The sequence below is a fragment of the Lathyrus oleraceus genome, chromosome 3, assembly GCF_024323335.1.
Source record: "Lathyrus oleraceus cultivar Zhongwan6 chromosome 3, CAAS_Psat_ZW6_1.0, whole genome shotgun sequence".
NCBI lineage: Eukaryota > Viridiplantae > Streptophyta > Magnoliopsida > Fabales > Fabaceae > Lathyrus > Lathyrus oleraceus.
Window position 1 is genome coordinate 332,445,471 of NC_066581.1, and position 19,937 is coordinate 332,465,407.

Consider the following 19,937-nt stretch of genomic DNA (forward strand, 5'->3'; position numbering starts at 1 on the left):
TTTCTCAAGTCTTGAAAAAACCCAATTCTTCGGCATGCACCTATATGAAGCAGTCTCATTTATTCTTGTGATTTTTTAAGGGAAACACTACGTGGTCTCTAACTTCTTACTTATGTATAGGGTCAACCACGTTCGACAGACCCCCCTGTCTCCTCTCACTCCAAAAAATCCAAAAAACACAAACGCTCTGCCACCACAGGATCTAAGGTATTTCTTGTCGGCTTGTCTGATCTTCTGACTAGAATATCTGCTTATAACCTCTCCTCATGTCTTCAGCCAACTTCCCAGCCATCTTCTCAGCACTCCATAAATCCAAAAGCCATCAGGGCCACAAAAGGAAGAAGCATGATTCTCCCTCTAGGAGTGGCGAAACCAAGAAAAAGAGACATCATAAAGTGCTCACTCTAGAGGCTCCTGTTTTAGATGCCGACACTATTGTGGTCGACACTTCCATTCTTAACAAGGCCCCTGATCCAGCTGTGGGGGCTTCGTGGTCGACTAGCACCCCCGCTGCTGCTGCCTTGGGGAAAGAAAATTCAGATGCCGTTTCCCCTGCGTCGGCACAGGCAATCACTTGTTTCACCGTCTATTCCCTTGGATTATTGTACTTCTCTTACAAACTTCTTTTTCCTTACAACAGGCTGATGCTTCTGCCAAGCCATCTCAACCTATCGCCGACTATACTCCTTCGTCGCCGACTTCTTCTCCAGCTCACCCACTACAATCTATCGACACCGCTGGTGAGTTCATTGGCTCCCCTATCCAGATTAATGACAGTGACTTTGACTCAGTCATTAGTCCTGCAACGTACACAGATTCCAGTTCGACTAGTTCTGACTCTAGTCTTTCTTCATCTTCCTTGCCTTTGCAGGATCCAAGGGGACCAGTGGATGTTGACACCTCTAAGAACCCACCTTCTCAAACTACTCCTCTGTCGGCTGCTTCTCCTTCATCTTTCCAGGGTCTGGCGATAAAGCCTTTTGCCTTAGAAGCAATTGCTAGGCTCTGTAACCTAGTGAAATCACGTGATGCTTCTTCTGACTCTGAGCAGCTTTACCACTCTGGCAAAATGGGTTCTGAGGCGACGAAGACTAAAGCTTTAATGGAAAAAGTTCGCTTTCACGCCTTGAATCCTGACCTCCCTTTTGTACTTATGCATGAACCTACTGTCGGTCTAGAGATCTTGCGCGTGCTTGCCCAACTTAAAGATCTTCAACTCTCAGAATATGCCAAGCGTGCAACAGCCGCTTTAGAACAACTTCTGGTTCCCATGCTGCGCCATCTCGATAGCGTCAGGGAGACTGAACGCCAGATTGCATCTACTGAGGCCTTTGTGAAGGAAAAGTGGGAGATGGTGATGAATGCCGACGCAGAGGTCACCAAACTACTGAGGACTATGGAGGAGAAGAAACAAGAGTTGATCTCCAAACAAACACGGGCCGCTGAGATACGCCAGCAAATTGATGCTCTTTGGCGTCAAATTGCTACTTTGCACAGTGAGTTGGAGTCAATTGCAAAGGAGGAGTCATGCTTTATCGACGAAGTTCTAAAACCTGCCTAGGCCACTATGGAGCAAACCACCGGCGATGCCTTAGCGGTAGCTGAAGAGCTTTCGACTGTTGAGAAGAAGCTTGAACAGCTTAAATCCCAGGCCGACACCTTGGAGCCTACTTCTTTCCATTAAAACTTTGAGCTTAAATCGTTTCAATCCAAATTCGTCCAACTTTGACCGTTTTTATTTTTGTGTAATATTTGAACAATGGTGTCATACGGTGAACTGACTTGGGGTATTTTGCTTTTTATCGCAATGTCGCGGATAGCAAGAGTCGCCACCGAATTTTCTTTTATCCAATAAGGAAAGGTGGAAAAGAACAGGAAAGACCTCAATAGATTTTGGGTTCGGGAGGTACATTATACAAAGGGAAGGTATTAGCACCCTTTGTATCCATGGTTATCCATGGGCTCTTAATTGCTGGATCACTTATATTTTTGTCTGAAAAGTGTTGGTGAATTGTTTAAAAATGTTTCGAAAAGAGAGTTTAACTTTGTAATGATTCTCGTATGAATGTATACAAAGTATTTATCTCGTTTGATTTTGAAAACGGTTTAGAAAAATGTAACTTGGTAATGATTCTAGTATGAATGTATACCAAGTGGTGATTTTCTAGGATTTGCAAAGTGTGAGGGGTGGGAAATGTTTTAGGTTATGATCCAGCAATTGAGAGTTATACCTTCCTAAGGTCGTTATGAACGTTTCCTATCCTTATGAGGGTAAAACTGTCCTTACTATTGAGAAGTAAGTAATTTTACCCTTTGGATGTTTAAGGGTCATCGTAGGGTCATCGATAGGTCATTGAAGGCAACAGTTGTAAGGATACCTTAGCATTCGAAGGGACGATCATCATTTAACCGTAGGCTACACCGAAGGGTCATCGAGGGACGAAATCATATATTCGAAGCAACATCCGAGGGACCATGATTTATTTTATGATGATTTAACCGAAGGGTCTTTGCTAAGTGTATCCCTACATTCGCGGGACATGACCGTTATACCGTAATACCGTAGGGCAGCAAAGAGAGGTCCAAAATCACATGTTTAAAGGTCATATTTTAAAGTCAATTAGGTGATTAGGATGAATCTCCACATTAAAATCAATACATTAAAATTAATACATTAAACTTAATACATTAAAATTAATTAAGCAATTTAGGGTGGATCTTCATAAGGGTATCCCACAAATAAAGTGGAAGGCCTAAACAGCACTCTTTTCCTGGGATATGTGAACCTTTACAACATTCAGCAAACGGGTTAGAATACCAATCAGGGTGCAATCGAGGATTACACCGCAAAAGAAAAACACAGCAGCATGAATGTCAGGCAAAACAGTGCATAATTAACATAGAATAGTTCAGGTTACGCATGGGACATAACAAATATCAACGGTTGTCCCGTTCGCCTCTGCCTCGCCTAGCGAGGTCCTAGCGAATGCTCGCTACATGCTCGCTTAGCGATGTGCTAGCGAGCGGCTGCGGGTTTTGAATTTCAGAACAGTATGATCTCAGCATGCTGCATGCCTTATTGCATTCAATTACAGAAATAATATGGTCAAACACTCAGGATATTCAGGCGTACTGGAATTCACATGCAAAGTCTAATTACATATCCAAAAATTCAATCATGATGTATTATGTATTTAGAGATTTACAAATTGGAAGCATAAAACAATAATGATACACAAACCTGTTTGCAATGGAGTGGTAATGCTGAATTGGCAAGTCACTTTTGGTATCGGGTTGAGTTGGGCGGCGGTAACTTCGGTGCGGATGAGCGGCCGTCAGGGTTTCTTCACTCCGACTTCTCTGGGCTACTCTCCGGGGTTGCTATGCCAGGGTTTCCGGCCGTCTCCGTCTCGGTTTTTCGTTCTCTTTTCGTTCTGGAGTTGGGGGTATTTATAATACTCCTTTGATGACCTAATGGGCTCAGAATGAAGCCCGAAATTTTTTGTTGTCTGTCAGCTTCGCTAGGCGAGCGTGTAGCGAACGTGTAGCGAACGTTCGCTAGGCGAGCGTGTAGCGAACGTGTAGCGAACAGGCCAGTTTGGGCCATTTTCTGGATTGGGCCATTCGTGAGTTGGGCCTTTGTTCCTTTAAGATCAGTGTCATAAAAATGAGTCGGAATGCCCTGAAAAATGTCTTAAAATATTAATGGGCAAATTTTGGGGTATGACAGCTGCCCCTGTTCGATATTCTTGAACCGAGAGAGTCAGAATGGTATGTACGCCATTCGTGGTCTGGAGGTGGAAGATTATTGAACACTTAGAACGCCCCAAAAATTTGCACTTGTCAATTAGTTAGTCTTGATGGAGATGAGTTTAAAGATGCTATCTAGGAAGTTTGATGATGAGAGCTTCAGAGTGCATCGTACGTTAGAAGATATCTGAAGTCATGGGTGTCACTGGGTCATATGCCAGATCGTATAGTGAGTCATTCATTAGGCCGTCGACTTCACTGGGGAGTTAGAATGGGTCATACGCCGCTGGGGATAACAGATCAGAATGGATCATACGCTAGATCGTATCTGAGTTGCAGAATGGGCCGTCTGTTAGGCTGTATCTGACGAAAAGTAGTCGTACGCTAGACTACACCTCGGGATGTACCGTACGCTAGGTAGTATCTGAGGAATGAAGATCCGAATGGGTCGTACGCTAGACCGTATTGTTGGAGGAGTAATATGCTGGGGATAAAGGATCAGAATGGATCGTACGCTAGATCGTATCTGAGTTGCAGAACGAGCCGTCCGTTAGGCTGTATCGTTACTGGGGGTGAAGGATCAGAATGGATCGTATGCTAGATCGTATCTAAGTTGTAGACTGAGCCGTCCGTTAGGCTGTACCTGGTGATGAAGGGGGGTAGTCATACACTAGACTACACTTCAGAAATGTACCGTACGCTAGGCAGCATTTGAGGACTTGAAGGTCTAACTGGGTCGTACATTAGACTGTATTTGAGCAGAATGAGCCATCTGTTAGGCTGAATCTGATGAAAGGGGTAATCGTACGCTAGACTACACTTCAGAAATGTACCGTACGCTAGGTAGCATCTGAGGGATCGAAGGTCTAACTGGGTCGTATGTTAGACCGTATTGGAGTTGTTGAAGGCCAGAATGGACCGTACGTTAGATCGCATCTGAGTTGAAGGAGTCATATGTTGAGATGAATCAGGATGGACCGTATGCTAGGCGGTACCCTTAGGAGGATGTCAGAATGAATGTTGACATGGAGTATATCTGAAAGATGTAGTTGAATCATGAACGTAATCGATGAAGATGTCCGTCTGAATGACTCTCTATTTTGACTGTATCAGGAAGATAATTAACCTGAAAAATAAAATTAGCTTCATGCCATGTCATGATGCATGAGATGTTTTATGCTTCTGAAACTAAATGCGAACAATGTATGCATGCGTATGTTGTGAAATGATGTAATGAATGAATTATGCATCGGAAAAGTTCTTCCAGGGGACTCTACTGGGGAAAATAAATCTCAATCTTCTGGTTGGGAGATACTGGTATCGATGCCCCTTTCTTAGCCGGGGATGCTTGATTTCTGTCTGATGGTAGAAATGTTTAACAGAAGCCTGGCTGGGGGTGGAAGAGATGACCCATTTGTCTAGTAATGCCACTCTCTTCTGGAATGACTGGCTTTGCTGGGGGATAGGATTAGCAACGGATTCATTGGAAAGCATGATTAGACCTTCTCCTCGATCCTGAAGTCTAGTAGTAATCGCTATTTCTATTTTATGCACGCATTTTTGGTAAACATCGATCATATCCAAATGCATATATTAATTCGAATTAAATCAATGGACGTTTATGCAAACAAAACAGAGAAAGTAAAACAAGAGCATTTTTTTTTTGAAACTAAAATTATATTGATTTCGAAAGAGGGCCTATAAACAGGCAATTTGTGTACAAGGAGACAAAAATCCTAGTAAGAGGAAATTGTCAAGAAACAAAGAGAAAGCTATGCAGAAAAAGTCCTATCGATTCTAATTCCACTACTGTCATTATGTCTTCAAGCCTCTCATCTCCCGCTGTCGGATAGAAGTGATTAGCTTGTTCAGTCCTTTGAACTTGGATGAAGCTGTCTGAGAACGGGACATAGTCATACGCTTTAATCCCTAATTTTTGCCTGGACCGCCTTTTCAGGTTTTCAATCCACCAGGATACCCCTTTTTGCCCAAGCCGCCTTTTCAGGTTTTCGACTTGCCGGGTGCACATTTTTTATGTTTATCCCTAATTTTTGCCCGAACCTTTTTGGTTCGCCGGGATGCCCTTACTTTTGCCTAGGTACGTCGACCTAGCGGGTCTCTTTTATGCGTAGTATTTTTTTACTATGTCTGCGTTCACGGGATGTGGGAAGTCTTCGCCATCCATCGTAGCAAGTATCATGGCTCCACCGGAGAATACCTTCTTAACTACAAATGGCCCTTCGTATGTGGGAGTCCATTTGCCCCTGGGATCACCTTGTGGTAGAATGATACGCTTGATCACCAAGTCGCCAATTTGATACACCTGTCTCCTGACTCTTTTGTTAAATGCCTGGGTCATGCGCTTCTGATATATCTGTCCATGACAAACAGCCGCAAGTCTCTTCTCATCAATCAAGTTTATCTGATCGAGTCGAGTCTGAATCCATTCCTCTTCATCTAAGCCCGCCTCTTTCATGATTCTTAGAGAGGGAATCTGAACTTCCACTGGTAAAACGGCTTCCATTCCGTAGACTAAAGAGAAAGGAGTTGCTCCTGTCGAAGTGCGTACTGAAGTGCGATAACCGTGAAGAGCAAACGGTAACATCTCATGCCAGTCTTTGTACGTCACCGTCATCTTTTGTATGATCTTCTTGATATTCTTATTAGCAGCTTCTACAGCGCCATTCATCTTTGGTCGGTACGGAGAAGAGTTATGGTGCTTTACGTTGAACTGCGTGCAGAGTTCAGTAATCATTTTGTTGTTCAAATTAGTACCATTGTCGGTGATAATCCTTTCAGGGATGCCATACCGACAAATAAGACTATTCTTGATAAACCGTGCCACCACATTCTTGGTGACAGAAGCGAATGAGGCGGCCTCTACCCACTTTGTAAAGTAATCAATAGCAACGAGGATGAAACGATGCTCGTTAGAAGCAGTAGGTTTAATCTCCCCAATCATATCAATGCCCCACATTGCAAAGGGCCAAGGTGCTGTCAACACGTTCAATGGAGCAGGAGGCACATGTACTTTATCCGCATATATCTGGCACTTGTGACAGGTTCTGGAGTGATGATGGCAATCAGCTTCCATGGTAGACCAATAATACCCTGATCTCAGAATCTTCTTGGCCATCGTATGCCCACTAGAATGAGTCCCAAAAATACCCTCATGCATGTCTTCCATAATCTTTTCTGCTTCCTTTTTATCCACACAGCGAAGCAAAGTCGAATCATGATTACGTTTGTATAATAATCCATTACTCAAAAAGAATTTAGCGGAGAACTTCCTCAGAAATTTTCTGTCATTGATAGATGCCTCTTCAGGGTATTCCTGAGTTTCCAAATATCTTTTTACTTCGTGGAACCAAGGTTTCTCCTCTACTCCATCAGCGTTAAGTTCATAACAATACGCTGGTTCATCTAACCGTTCAATGGTGATCATGGGAGCTTCGCTGCCCCATCTGACTCTGAACATAGATGACATGGTAGCCAATGCGTCTGCCAACTGATTCTCTTCTCGTGGAATGTGTTCGAATGTAATCTCTTCGAAGTATGGGATTAATGTTAACACCCGCTCTCGATAAGGGATGAGATTTGGATGTTTAGTATCCCATTCTCCTTTGATCTGACTGATTACCAAGGCTGAATCTCCGTACACACTCAAAAACTTGATTCGCAGGTCTATAGCAGCCTTGAGTCCCAAAATACATGCTTCATACTCAGCCATATTATTGGTACAATGAAAACATAGTCTAGCAGTGAAAGGTGTATGGTAACCCCCGGGAGAAATAATTACAACCCCAACACCATGGCCCAATGCATTAGAAGATCCATCGAAAACCATAGTCCATCGGGGTCCAAGTTCTTCATGATTGGTAACAAACATGACATCTTCATCTGGAAACTCAAAATTCATAGATTGGTAATCATCCACCGCTTGATGAGCCAAATGATCAGCTAGCACGCTTCCTTTGATTGCTTTCTGAGTAGTATACTGGATGTCATACTCTGTTAAGATCATCTGCCATCTTGCTATTCTTCCGGAGAGAGCGGGTTTCTCAAATATGTATTTGATAGGATCCATCTTAGAAATCAATAAAGTGGTGTGATTCAACATATACTGTCTCAGTCGGCGAGCAGCCCAGGCCAAAGCACAACAAGTTTTCTCGAGCAGTGAGTATCTTGTTTCACAGTCGGTAAACTTTTTGCTAAGGTAGTATATGGCATGCTCTTTTCGACCAGACTCGTCATGTTGTCCCAACACGCACCCCATTGAATTTTCTAACACGGTTAAATACATGATTAGAGGTCTTCCTTCAACTGGTGGCATCAGAATTGGAGGTTCTTGAAGATACTTCTTGATTTTGTCAAAAGCTTCTTGACATTCCTCATTCCATATCATCTCTTGATTTTTCCTCAGTAGCTTGAAGAGGGGTTTGCAGGTGGCGGTCAAATGGGAGATAAATCGGGCAATGTAATTCAAGCGTCCCAAGAAACCTCTGACTTCTTTATCTGTACTGGGAACTGGCATTTCTTGAATAGCTCTCACCTTGGCCGGGTCAACCTCAATCCCTTTACCACTGACAATAAAGCCCAGGAGTTTGCCGGACCTTACCCCAAAGGTGCATTTGTTCGGGTTCAACCTCAACTTGTATTTCTTCAACCTCTCGAACAGTTTGTATAAATGATCGAGATGTTCCTCCTCAGTATGAGATCTGGCTATCATGTCATCCACGTATACTTCTATTTCATGATGGATCATATCATGGAACAAAACCACCATAGCACGCTGGTACGTTGCCCCTGCATTATTTAAACCAAATGGCATTACTTTATAACAGAACGTGCCCCATTGCGTCACAAACGTAGTTTTCTCCATGTCCTCAGGCGCCATCTTAATCTGGTTGTAACCTGAGAATCCATCCATGAATGAGAACACCTTGTGTTGAGCGGTGTTATCTACCAGAACATCAATGTGCGGGAGTGGAAAGTCATCCTTGGGACTCGCTTTATTCAGGTCTCGGTAATCTACACACATTCGCACCTTACCATCCTTCTTTGGCACTGGTACCACATTAGCAACCCATTGAGGATAAGAAGTAACGGCCAGAAAACCTGCATCAAATTGTTTCATCACCTCGGCTTTGATCTTCTCAGACATTTCAGGACGCATGCGACGAACCTTTTGCTTAACAGGACGACATTCTTCCCTCGTTGGCAGTCGATGCACTACTATATTGGTATCCAGTCCTGGCATGTCTTCGTAAGACCAAGCAAAAATCTCTACATAGTCATGCAACATCTGAATCAACCTTCTCTTGACACTGTTTTCCAAGCCTGCTCCTATTTTGACTTCTTTCTTGTTTACTTCAGTACCCAGATTTACAGTCTCAACTGACTCCTCGTGTGGCTGTATAGTCCTTTCTTCCTGCAGTAACTGTAACACCCCGATAATAATAAAATAATTATTTAAATTGAGTTAATAATATATTTATTAATTTAATTAAATAATTGGAAATTTTATTATTATTATTATTTGGAAAATATATATATGTTGGAAATAAGAGGAAAGTCTCATTTTGGAAAAAGGTTTTCACGTGAAACAGAGAAACGATCGTGAAAGAGGAAAAGGGCACAGAGACAGAGCAAGGGCTGAAGGTTGAAGAGAGAAAAGCTTGGAGCTCAAAGATTTGCCGGATTAATCAGGTAAGGGGGGTTTATCGTCGTTTAATGGGTATTATGGGTTAGCATGTAATGGGTAGTGATAAACCGTGATTTGACCCTAATTGGGATTTTGAAATGCTGAGAAATTTTGATGAATAAGTTGGGTTAGACTGTAATTGAATCTGTGTTTGGGTTAGTTGTGAAATTCCGAACGTATAGCTTTTTACGGAATCGGAATCGGAGGTCCGGAAGTCCTCCAACGGCGGAAAATGCGGAGAATTCTGCATTCTGCCTTGTGTTAGCGCAGGAACTGCTGTTTTGTCTGCGTTAACCGGTTAACCCAGGGTGTTAACCGGTTAACACTGTTACGAATTGAGAATTGGTGCTGTTTTGCCTGCGTTAACCGGTTAACCCAGGGCGTTAACCGGTTAACACTGTTAAGTTTTGGGCAGTGAGCGTGTTTTGCCTGCGTTAACCGGTTAACCCAGGGCGTTAACCGGTTAACACTGTTGCAGAGTGGAAAATTGGCTTTTTAATGTTGTGTACATAATTGAGAGTTGGCCTATGTTGGCGTATGATGTAATAGGGATTATTTCCCGCTGTTTTGAGCAGTATAGGTATTAGTAGAGTGTGCTAATACTGTGTTTAATTGATTGACATGATAATGATGTGTTGATACATGTGTTGATGATGTATGATGATATGCATAATGCTATGAATGTATATATTATGCATGTAATTGTGAATGGACTGTTGTATGGCTTAGAGTGTGAGCATGTGTCCATTGTGAATTGTTGTTGATGTTGCATTGCTAGATGATTAGTGTGCATAGCATAGCCTTTGGGGCTGTAGCTAATTCCCATGGTGAGGAATTAGTGAGTGAACCATTGTGAATTGTTGTTGATGTTTGCATGCTAGATGATTAGTGTGCATAGTCTAGCCTTCGGGGCTGTAGCTAATTCCCATGGTGAGGAATTAGTGAGTGAGTCACTAGGTCTCAAATGAGTGGGACTAGTGAGCTTAGTAGCCGTATCTGGAGGGATCGGTGAGCTTGAACTATATGTTCAAGAATAGTCGGTACCGCATGTGTGGAGTCTCATTGCATAAATTATGTATGGCGTATAATATGAATGGATGTATTCCAATGTTATACGTGTGTGGTGTTGCTAGTGAGTATGAATATGAGTTGTATTGGTGTTGAGTATGATGTTTGAGTTGGTGTGCCGTTACTGAATGTGTGAATACGATTAGGGTGATCAATGTGTTAAATTGCTTAACATGACATTATATTCTATAATGCTTATTATATTGATTGAGGAACTCACCCTTACAACTATTTTTCAGGTAACGAGAAATGAGTTGAGTAGAAGCGAATGCTTGGAGTCTAGTGTAGTCTCCTTAGTGGGTCGTGCTCTGATAGATGTAACATCGGGATGGGATGTTTTATGTTGTTGAATAATTTACATGTGAATGTTACATGTTTTACATGATTGAGGAGATCTCTATCCGCTGCGTTTTATGCAAATGTTTATGTTTTGAATAAATAAAAGAGCATGACCGTTATATTGTTGAATGGTGTGAATAATTGTGTGACACCCTTGAATGGCATAATTACTCTGAATTGTTATATGTTTATTATTTTTAATTAAATATTTGGGGTATTTTAGAAGGGTGTTACATTAGTGGTATCAGAGCATAGTCGGTCGAGTCGAGTCGTAATTATTCTGTTTCCCCTGTACGGTATAGGTGTTGTGTAACCCTATCAGTACTCATTGTTTTAGTTTGTTTGGGTTTTCAGAATAGAGATGGCTGGAAGAGGTAGAGATGATGCTGCGATTGCTGAGGCTCTGGGTATGCTAGCTGGAGTACTTGGAGGGAATCCGAATGTGGTGGGAATGGGAGCTGCTCGTCAACTGAGTGAGTTCCAGAAGAACAATCCTCCAATGTTCAAGGGAGCATACGATCCAGATGGTGCTCAGAAGTGGTTGAAGGAGATAGAGAGAATCTTCCGAGTGACGGAGTGTGCCGATAACCAGAAGGTCAGGTTCGGTACGCATATGCTGTCAGAAGAAGCTGATGATTGGTGGGTTGCTACCCGCACTGAGTTGGAAACTGCTGGGAATGCTGAAATCACTTGGGCTGTGTTCAGAGAGAGATTCCTGAGGAAGTACTTTCCAGAAGATGTCAGAGGAAAGAAAGAGATAGAGTTTTTGGAATTGAAGCAGGGTAACAGGTCTGTTACGGAGTATGCTGCTAAGTTCACAGAGCTGTCAAAGTATTACACTCCCTATAATGAGGCTGCTGGAGAATTTTCGAAATGTGTGAAGTTTGAGAACGGGTTGCGTCCCGAGATCAAACAGGCTATTGGATATCAGCGGATCAGAGTGTTTTCTGACTTGGTTGACTGTTGCAGGATTTTTGAACAGGATTCCAAAGCCAGAGCAGAGAGCTATCAGCAGAGGGTTGATAGGAAAGGCAAGAATCAGAATGATCGTGGAAAACCGTATGCAGCTGGCAAAGGTTTCCAGAAGCAGAGTGGGATGAAGAGGCCTAGTGGGGGAGACTCTAGTGCTCCTGCTAAGTGTTATAGATGTGGTCGGGCTGGACATCGTGTCCATGAGTGTACCAGTGCTGAGATGAAGTGTTTCAAGTGTGGAAAAGGTGGTCATTTGGCTGCAGAGTGTCGGTTGAAGACTGTAACTTGTTTCAACTGTGGAGAGTTGGGTCATATCAGTCCACAGTGTCCTAAGCCGAAGAAAGAGAATCAGTCAGGAGGCAAGGTCTTTGCTTTATCGGGTTCTGAGACTTCTGCAGATGATCGTTTGATCCGAGGTACGTGTTGTATTAATGGCTTTCCTCTTGTAGCTATTATTGACACCGGTGCTACTCATTCCTTTATATCTTTGGATTGTGCTGTGAAACTTAAGTTAGAAATATCTGAGATGCATGGTAGTATGGTGATTGATACTCCTGCAAAGGGTTCAGTGACTACTACTTCGGTTTGTTTGAATTGTCCTTTGGGTATTTTTGGTAGAGACTTTGGGATAGACCTTGTGTGTCTTCCACTAGTGCAGATTGACGTTATTCTGGGTATGAACTGGTTGGTGTTTAATCGAGTTTCTATCAATTGTTTTGATAAGACGGTGATATTTCCTGAGATTGAAGAAGGAAAGAGTTTGTTTCTATCAGCCAGGCAGGTGAATGAGGAAGTAGCAGATGGGGCAGAGTTGTTTATGCTGTTCGCGACTTTAGAGGCTAAAGATAAACTGGCAATTGGCGATCTAGCAGTGGTGTGTGAGTTTCCTGATGTGTTTCCGGAAGAAGTGAATGAATTGCCGCCAGAGCGTGAAGTTGAGTTCTCGATTGATTTGGTACCTGGTACTAGACCGATATCGATGGCTCCGTACCGTATGTCTGCTGTTGAGTTAGCTGAATTGAAGAGTCAGTTGGAAGATCTGTTGGATAAGAAATTTATTCGTCCGAGTGTGTCACCGTGGGGTGCACCAGTGTTATTGGTTAAGAAGAAAGAAGGTACTATGAGGTTGTGTGTGGACTACAGGCAACTGAATAAAGTGACGATCAAGAATCGGTATCCTTTGCCGAGGATTGATGATTTGATGGATCAGTTGGTTGGTGCGAGTGTGTTCAGCAAGATAGATTTGAGATCTGGGTATCATCAGATACGTGTGAAAACTGAGGATATTCAGAAGACTGCTTTCAGAACAAGGTATGGACATTATGAGTATTCTGTAATGCCTTTTGGGGTGACTAATGCGCCTGGAGTATTTATGGAGTATATGAATAGGATTTTCCATCCGTACCTAGATAAGTTTGTTGTGGTGTTTATTGATGACATTTTGGTGTATTCGAAATCTGGAGAAGAGCATGCTGAGCATTTGAGAGTGGTTTTAGAAGTTCTCCGAGAAAAGAAGTTATTTGCTAAACTGTCTAAGTGTGAATTTTGGTTAGAGGAGGTTAGTTTTCTTGGTCATGTGATTTCAAGAGGTGGTGTTGGTGTTGATCCTTCTAAGATAGAAGCGGTGTCTAAGTGGGAAGCTCCGAAGTCTGTTGCTGAGATTCGAAGTTTTCTTGGTTTGGCTGGTTATTATAGGAAGTTCATTGAGGGATTTTCTAAGTTGGCGTTACCGTTGACGATGTTGACTAGAAAGGGGCAAGCGTTTGTTTGGGACTCGAAATGTGAAGAAGGTTTCCAAGAATTAAAGAGAAGGTTGACTACTGCTCCTATTCTGATATTACCGAGTTCGTCGGAACCATTTGAGGTTTACTGTGATGCTTCATTGTTGGGTTTGGGTGGTGTGTTGATGCAGAATAAGCAGGTTATAGCTTATGCTTCGAGACAACTGAGAGTTCATGAGAGGAACTATCCGACACACGATTTAGAGTTGGCAGCTGTGGTATTTGTTCTAAAGTTATGGAGGCATTACTTGTATGGATCAAGATTTGAAGTTTTCAGTGACCATAAAAGTTTGAAGTATTTGTTTGATCAGAAAGAACTGAATATGAGACAGAGGAGATGGTTAGAATTTCTGAAGGATTATGACTTTGGTTTGAATTACCATCCGGGTAAAGCAAACGTAGTGGCTGATGCATTGAGTCGGAAATCATTACATATGTCTATGTTAATGGTTAGGGAATTGGATTTAATTGAGCAGTTTAGAGATTTGAGTTTGGTGTGTGAGAGTACTCACAATAGTGTTAAATTGGGAATGTTGAAGTTAACGAGTGGTATTTTGGATGAGATTAGAGAGGGTCAGAAATCCGATATGCTTTTGGTTGATAAGTTGACTTTAGTGAATCAAGGTCAAGGTGGTGAATTCAGAGTTGATGAGAATGGTGTTTTGAAATTTGGTAATCGGGTGTGTATTCCGGATGTTACCGAACTTAAGAAGAGTATCCTTGAGGAAGGACATCGTAGTGGCTTGAGTATTCATCCTGGAGCTACAAAGATGTATCATGATTTGAAGAAGTTATTTTGGTGGCCGGGAATGAAAAGAGAAATTGCGAGTTTTGTTTATTCCTGTTTGACGTGTCAGAAGTCGAAGATTGAGCATCAGAAGCCGTCTGGGCTAATGCAACCGTTGGCTATTCCAGAGTGGAAGTGGGATAGTATCAGTATGGATTTTGTTTCTGGTTTACCGAGGACAAATAAGAATTTTGAAGCTATTTGGGTGATTGTCGATAGACTGACAAAATCGGCTCATTTCATTCCGATCAGAATGGATTATCCGTTAGAGAGACTAGCCGAGTTGTATATTGAGAAGATTGTAAGTTTGCATGGTATTCCGTCGAGTATTGTTTCGGACAGAGATCCTAGATTTACATCGAAGTTCTGGGAAGGTTTGCAGAAGGCTTTGGGAACTAAGCTGAAATTGAGTTCTGCATATCATCCGCAGACTGATGGTCAGACTGAGAGGACGATTCAATCACTAGAGGATCTTTTGAGGGCTTGTGTTTTGGAAAAAGGAGGTGCTTGGGATTGTTATTTTCCTTTGATTGAGTTTACCTACAACAATAGTTTTCATTCGAGCATTGGTATGGCACCGTTTGAAGCTTTGTATGGTAGGAGATGTCGGACACCGTTATGTTGGTATGAGTCCGGTGAGAGTGTTGTGGTTGGACCGGAGATTGTTCAACAAACTACGGAAAAGATTAAGATGATTCAGGAGAAGATGAGAATTGCTCAGAGTCGTCAGAAGAGTTATCACGACAAGAGGAGGAAGTCACTTGAGTTCCAAGAGGGAGATCATGTGTTTCTTCGTGTTACTCCGATAACTGGCGTTGGTCGAGCTTTGAAGTCAAAGAAGTTGACACCTCGATTTATTGGTCCTTATCAGATTTTGGAGAGGATAGGGGAGGTAGCCTATCGTATCGCTTTACCGCCATCACTTGCAAATTTGCATGAGGTTTTTCATGTGTCTCAGTTGAGGAGATACATTCATGATCCGTCGCATGTAGTCCAAGTAGATGATGTATAGGTGAGACATAACCTGACTGTTGAAACATCGCCTATGAGGATCGAGGATCGAGAATTGAAGCAGTTGCGGGGTAAAGAGATTGCCTTGGTGAAGGTAGCTTGGGGAGGACCAGCAGGTGGCAACGTGACTTGGGAACTGGAGAGTCAGATGAAGGAGTCTTATCCTGAGTTATTCGCTTGAGGTATGTTTTCGAGAACGAAAACTCTTTTAGTGGGGGAGAGTTGTAACACCCCGATAATAATAAAATAATTATTTAAATTGAGTTAATAATATATTTATTAATTTAATTAAATAATTGGAAATTTTATTATTATTATTATTTGGAAAATATATATATGTTGGAAATAAGAGGAAAGTCTCATTTTGGAAAAAGGTTTTCACGTGAAACAGAGAAACGATCGTGAAAGAGGAAAAGGGCACAGAGACAGAGCAAAGGCTGAAGGTTGAAGAGAGAAAAGCTTGGAGCTCAAAGATTTGCCGGATTAATCAGGTAAGGGGGGTTTATCGTCGTTTAATGGGTATTATGGGTTAGCATGTAATGGGTAGTGATAAACCGTGATTTGACCCTAATTGGGATTTTGAAATGATGAGAAATTTTGATGAATAAGTTGGGTTAGACTGTAATTGAATCTGTGTTTGGGTTAGTTGTGAAATTCCGAACGTATAGCTTTTTACGGAATCGGAATCGGAGGTCCGGAAGTCCTCCAACGGCGGAAAATGCGGAGAATTCTGCATTCTGCCTTGTGTTAGCGCAGGAACTGCTGTTTTGTCTGCGTTAACCGGTTAACCCAGGGTGTTAACCGGTTAACACTGTTACGAATTGAGAATTGGTGCTGTTTTGCCTGCGTTAACCGGTTAACCCAGGGCGTTAACCGGTTAACACTGTGAAGTTTTGGGCAGTGAGCGTGTTTTGCCTGCGTTAACCGGTTAACCCAGGGCGTTAACCGGTTAACACTGTTGCAGAGTGGAAATTTGGCTTTTTAATGTTGTGTACATAATTGAGAGTTGGCCTATGTTGGCGTATGATGTAATAGGGATTATTTCCCGCTGTTTTGAGCAGTATAGGTATTAGTAGAGTGTGCTAATACTGTGTTTAATTGATTGACATGATAATGATGTGTTGATACATGTGTTGATGATGTATGATGATATGCATAATGCTATGAATGTATATATTATGCATGTAATTGTGAATGGACTGTTGTATGGCTTAGAGTGTGAGCATGTGTCCATTGTGAATTGTTGTTGATGTTGCATTGCTAGATGATTAGTGTGCATAGCATAGCCTTTGGGGCTGTAGCTAATTCCCATGGTGAGGAATTAGTGAGTGAACCATTGTGAATTGTTGTTGATGTTTGCATGCTAGATGATTAGTGTGCATAGTCTAGCCTTCGGGGCTGTAGCTAATTCCCATGGTGAGGAATTAGTGAGTGAGTCACTAGGTCTCAAATGAGTGGGACTAGTGAGCTTAGTAGCCGTATCTGGAGGGATCGGTGAGCTTGAACTATATGTTCAAGAATAGTCGGTACCGCATGTGTGGAGTCTCATTGCATAAATTATGTATGGCGTATAATATGAATGGATGTATTCCAATGTTATACGTGTGTGGTGTTGCTAGTGAGTATGAATATGAGTTGTATTGGTGTTGAGTATGATGTTTGAGTTGGTGTGCCGTTACTGAATGTGTGAATACGATTAGGGTGATCAATGTGTTAAATTGCTTAACATGACATTATATTCTATAATGCTTATTATATTGATTGAGGAACTCACCCTTACAACTATTTTTCAGGTAACGAGAAATGAGTTGAGTAGAAGTGAATGCTTGGAGTCTAGTGTAGTCTCCTTAGTGGGTCGTGCTCTGATAGATGTAACATCGGGATGGGATGTTTTATGTTGTTGAATAATTTACATGTGAATGTTACATGTTTTACATGATTGAGGAGATCTCTATCCACTGCGTTTTATGCAAATGTTTATGTTTTGAATAAATAAAAGAGCATGACCGTTATATTGTTGAATGGTGTGAATAATTGTGTGACACCCTTGAATGGCATAATTACTCTGAATTGTTATATGTTTATTATTTTTAATTAAATATTTGGGGTATTTTAGAAGGGTGTTACAGTAACTGTCTAGCAAGTTCTCCAGGTACTTCACAATCTTCCTCGCTTCCATCCTCAGCTTGGTAGATCGGATTTTCAAAGTCATAATGAACAGTAGTAGAACTATTGTCAACAGGATCCAGAGTGGGTATGGATCTGCAATTCGTTACGTGAGTGTGTGTAAGAAAACATAGCCCGTTTGGAAGATGACAGAAAAGATAAAGAGCGCAATATTTGAATGCAAAAAGTCCATTGATTTATTGAATATGAATATGCTTATGAAGATGACAAAACCCTTAGCAAATTAGCTATTGTGCCCCGGGCATAGACACAACGCTTGGAGAAGTTCAATTGTAAAAAAACAAAAATTTGCAACACTAAAATAGACAATAACAATTACTCCTGACTAAAGGAAATCGGGATAGTGTCTTCAGCCTTCCAATTATTGAGTCCGTCACCAATTGTTGGGAAAATCCAGCTATCCAGGTCGCAATCGCTGTCAGCATCTTCTACAGCATTAATTTGACTCTTGTCAGAGCTGAACCCCAGGCCAAATTTGTCAGCCTTGTACGGTACGTCGATCAATTGACCCCAGCCAGTACGACCACCATCTTCAACCACGGCTTGAGCGTCCTTCAGAGAAATCATAGTAGGAGGAGCACGAATAACCTTGGGTACACAGGAAGTTGGCTTAAGGACAGGATTGGTCGGAGGAACTACTTCAAATAACTGACAAGAAGTCTCAATGAATTCACCATCCATCTCGACGTATCTGAAGGTATGCACACTACTGACAATGTACTCTTCTTCTCCACACACGGTGACAATTTTTCCCTTTGTGGGATACCTCAACTTTTGATGGAGAGACGAGGCTACAGCGCCTGCCCCATGAATCCAAGGGCGTCCCAGTAAGCAGGAATAGGCAGGACGAATGTTCATTATATGGAAGGTAGTATTGAAAACTTGAGGTCCTATCTTGATAGGGAGGACTACTTCGCCATGGACAACACTCTTCGCACCATCGTAAGCACGTACCACAATGTCACTAGGTTTCAGTTTGATGCTTTTACAGTCCAGCTTATCCAGCACAGCTGTTGGCAGCACATTCAAGGAAGAGCCATTATCGATCAACACATGAGACAAAGTGATTCCCCTACACTCAATGGAGATATGCAGGGCTTTATTGTGATTCTTTCCTGCTGGTGTCAGATCAGCGTCGGAAAAGCCTAGGCCATTGTCAACAGCCAAGTGAGCAACATAATGTTCGAACTGATCGACAGATGTCTCCTGAGGTACATGAGCGGTCTTCAAGAATTTTATCAATGCATTGGCATGAGGTTCAGAAGATAACAGTAAGGATAACATCGAGATCTTAGACGGGGTATGCCCCAACTGTTCTACAACATCAAAATCACTCTTGCGAATGATTTTCAGCACTTCTTCCATTTCTTGTTTGGCAACATCTTCGGGAGTAACTTCGACCGGTGTCTCTGACTGAGAAGGATTGACTGGTTCCTTTCCCCGAGTTTCAAGGACAGAAGGTGAGATTTCTGGAGAGTAGATCCTTCCGCTTCGAGTAATTTTACTAGTCCCAACAATGCCACTAGTATTAGCAGCATTATCCACTTGCTTCACGCCATGGACGTAAACATCACCGCCATAATTCCACGGAATAGCTTTGCTTGAGGAATACGGGATCGGGCCAGGTGCAGTGATGATTAGGGGAGCAACCCTGGGCTCAGCAGTAATCTTCACAGGCGCCCTGGTAGCGGTAATCTTCACTGGCACTTTGGACCTAGCAATCACAGATATTTCTTCAATGGGATTTTCCGCCTTAGGCATCCTTTCGAAGAGAACTGTACGATCATCCATCAGCCGTTGAATACCACTCTTCAACTCCCAACAATCATCTGGTTGGAGTATGCAGAGATTGCAATCTTCAGCACAACCTGGAAATAAACCAGCTTGCAATAAATTCCTCTTTATGATCTGGAGAGGAGACGTTAAGTCCGCCACATTGGAAACGTGATCGTCGTCATCCACAGCATTAACAGTCTTGTCATGGTTAGGCATAGGAGCAGTGATGACATAAGGAGTCTCCGGAGGCTCAAACTCAATTTCTCCAGCTTCGATCATATCCTGAATCTTATTCTTCAATGACCAGCAATCGTTTGTATCATGCCCGGGGCTATCGGAGTGATATGCACACCTGGCATTGGGATTATAACGAGAAGAGGTAGTGTTGGGATTTGTAGGAGGATCTCTAAGGGTGATCAAATTTGCCTTTAGCATTCCCTGCAGTGCCTGTGCCAAGGTCATATTGATCCTGGTGAACTGCCTTCTTGGCCTGTCTTGTTTGGGCTGGAAGTTTTGAGATGGTGGTGCTGCAATCGTAACTGCTCCAATGTCGTGGTCACGG

General features: G+C 42.3%; 1 protein-coding gene across 1 annotated transcript; it reads left to right on the forward strand.

Annotated features, from left to right (window-relative positions):
- The first annotated feature begins 266 nt into the window (after positions 1–266).
- Positions 267–1,561, forward strand: LOC127131134 (uncharacterized). The gene is made up of 2 exons (XM_051060070.1): positions 267–566; positions 641–1,561. Exons 1-2 carry the CDS (start codon positions 267–269, stop codon positions 1,559–1,561), a joined length of 1,221 nt encoding a protein of 406 aa, XP_050916027.1.
- Positions 1,562–19,937: the final 18,376 nt, after the last annotated feature.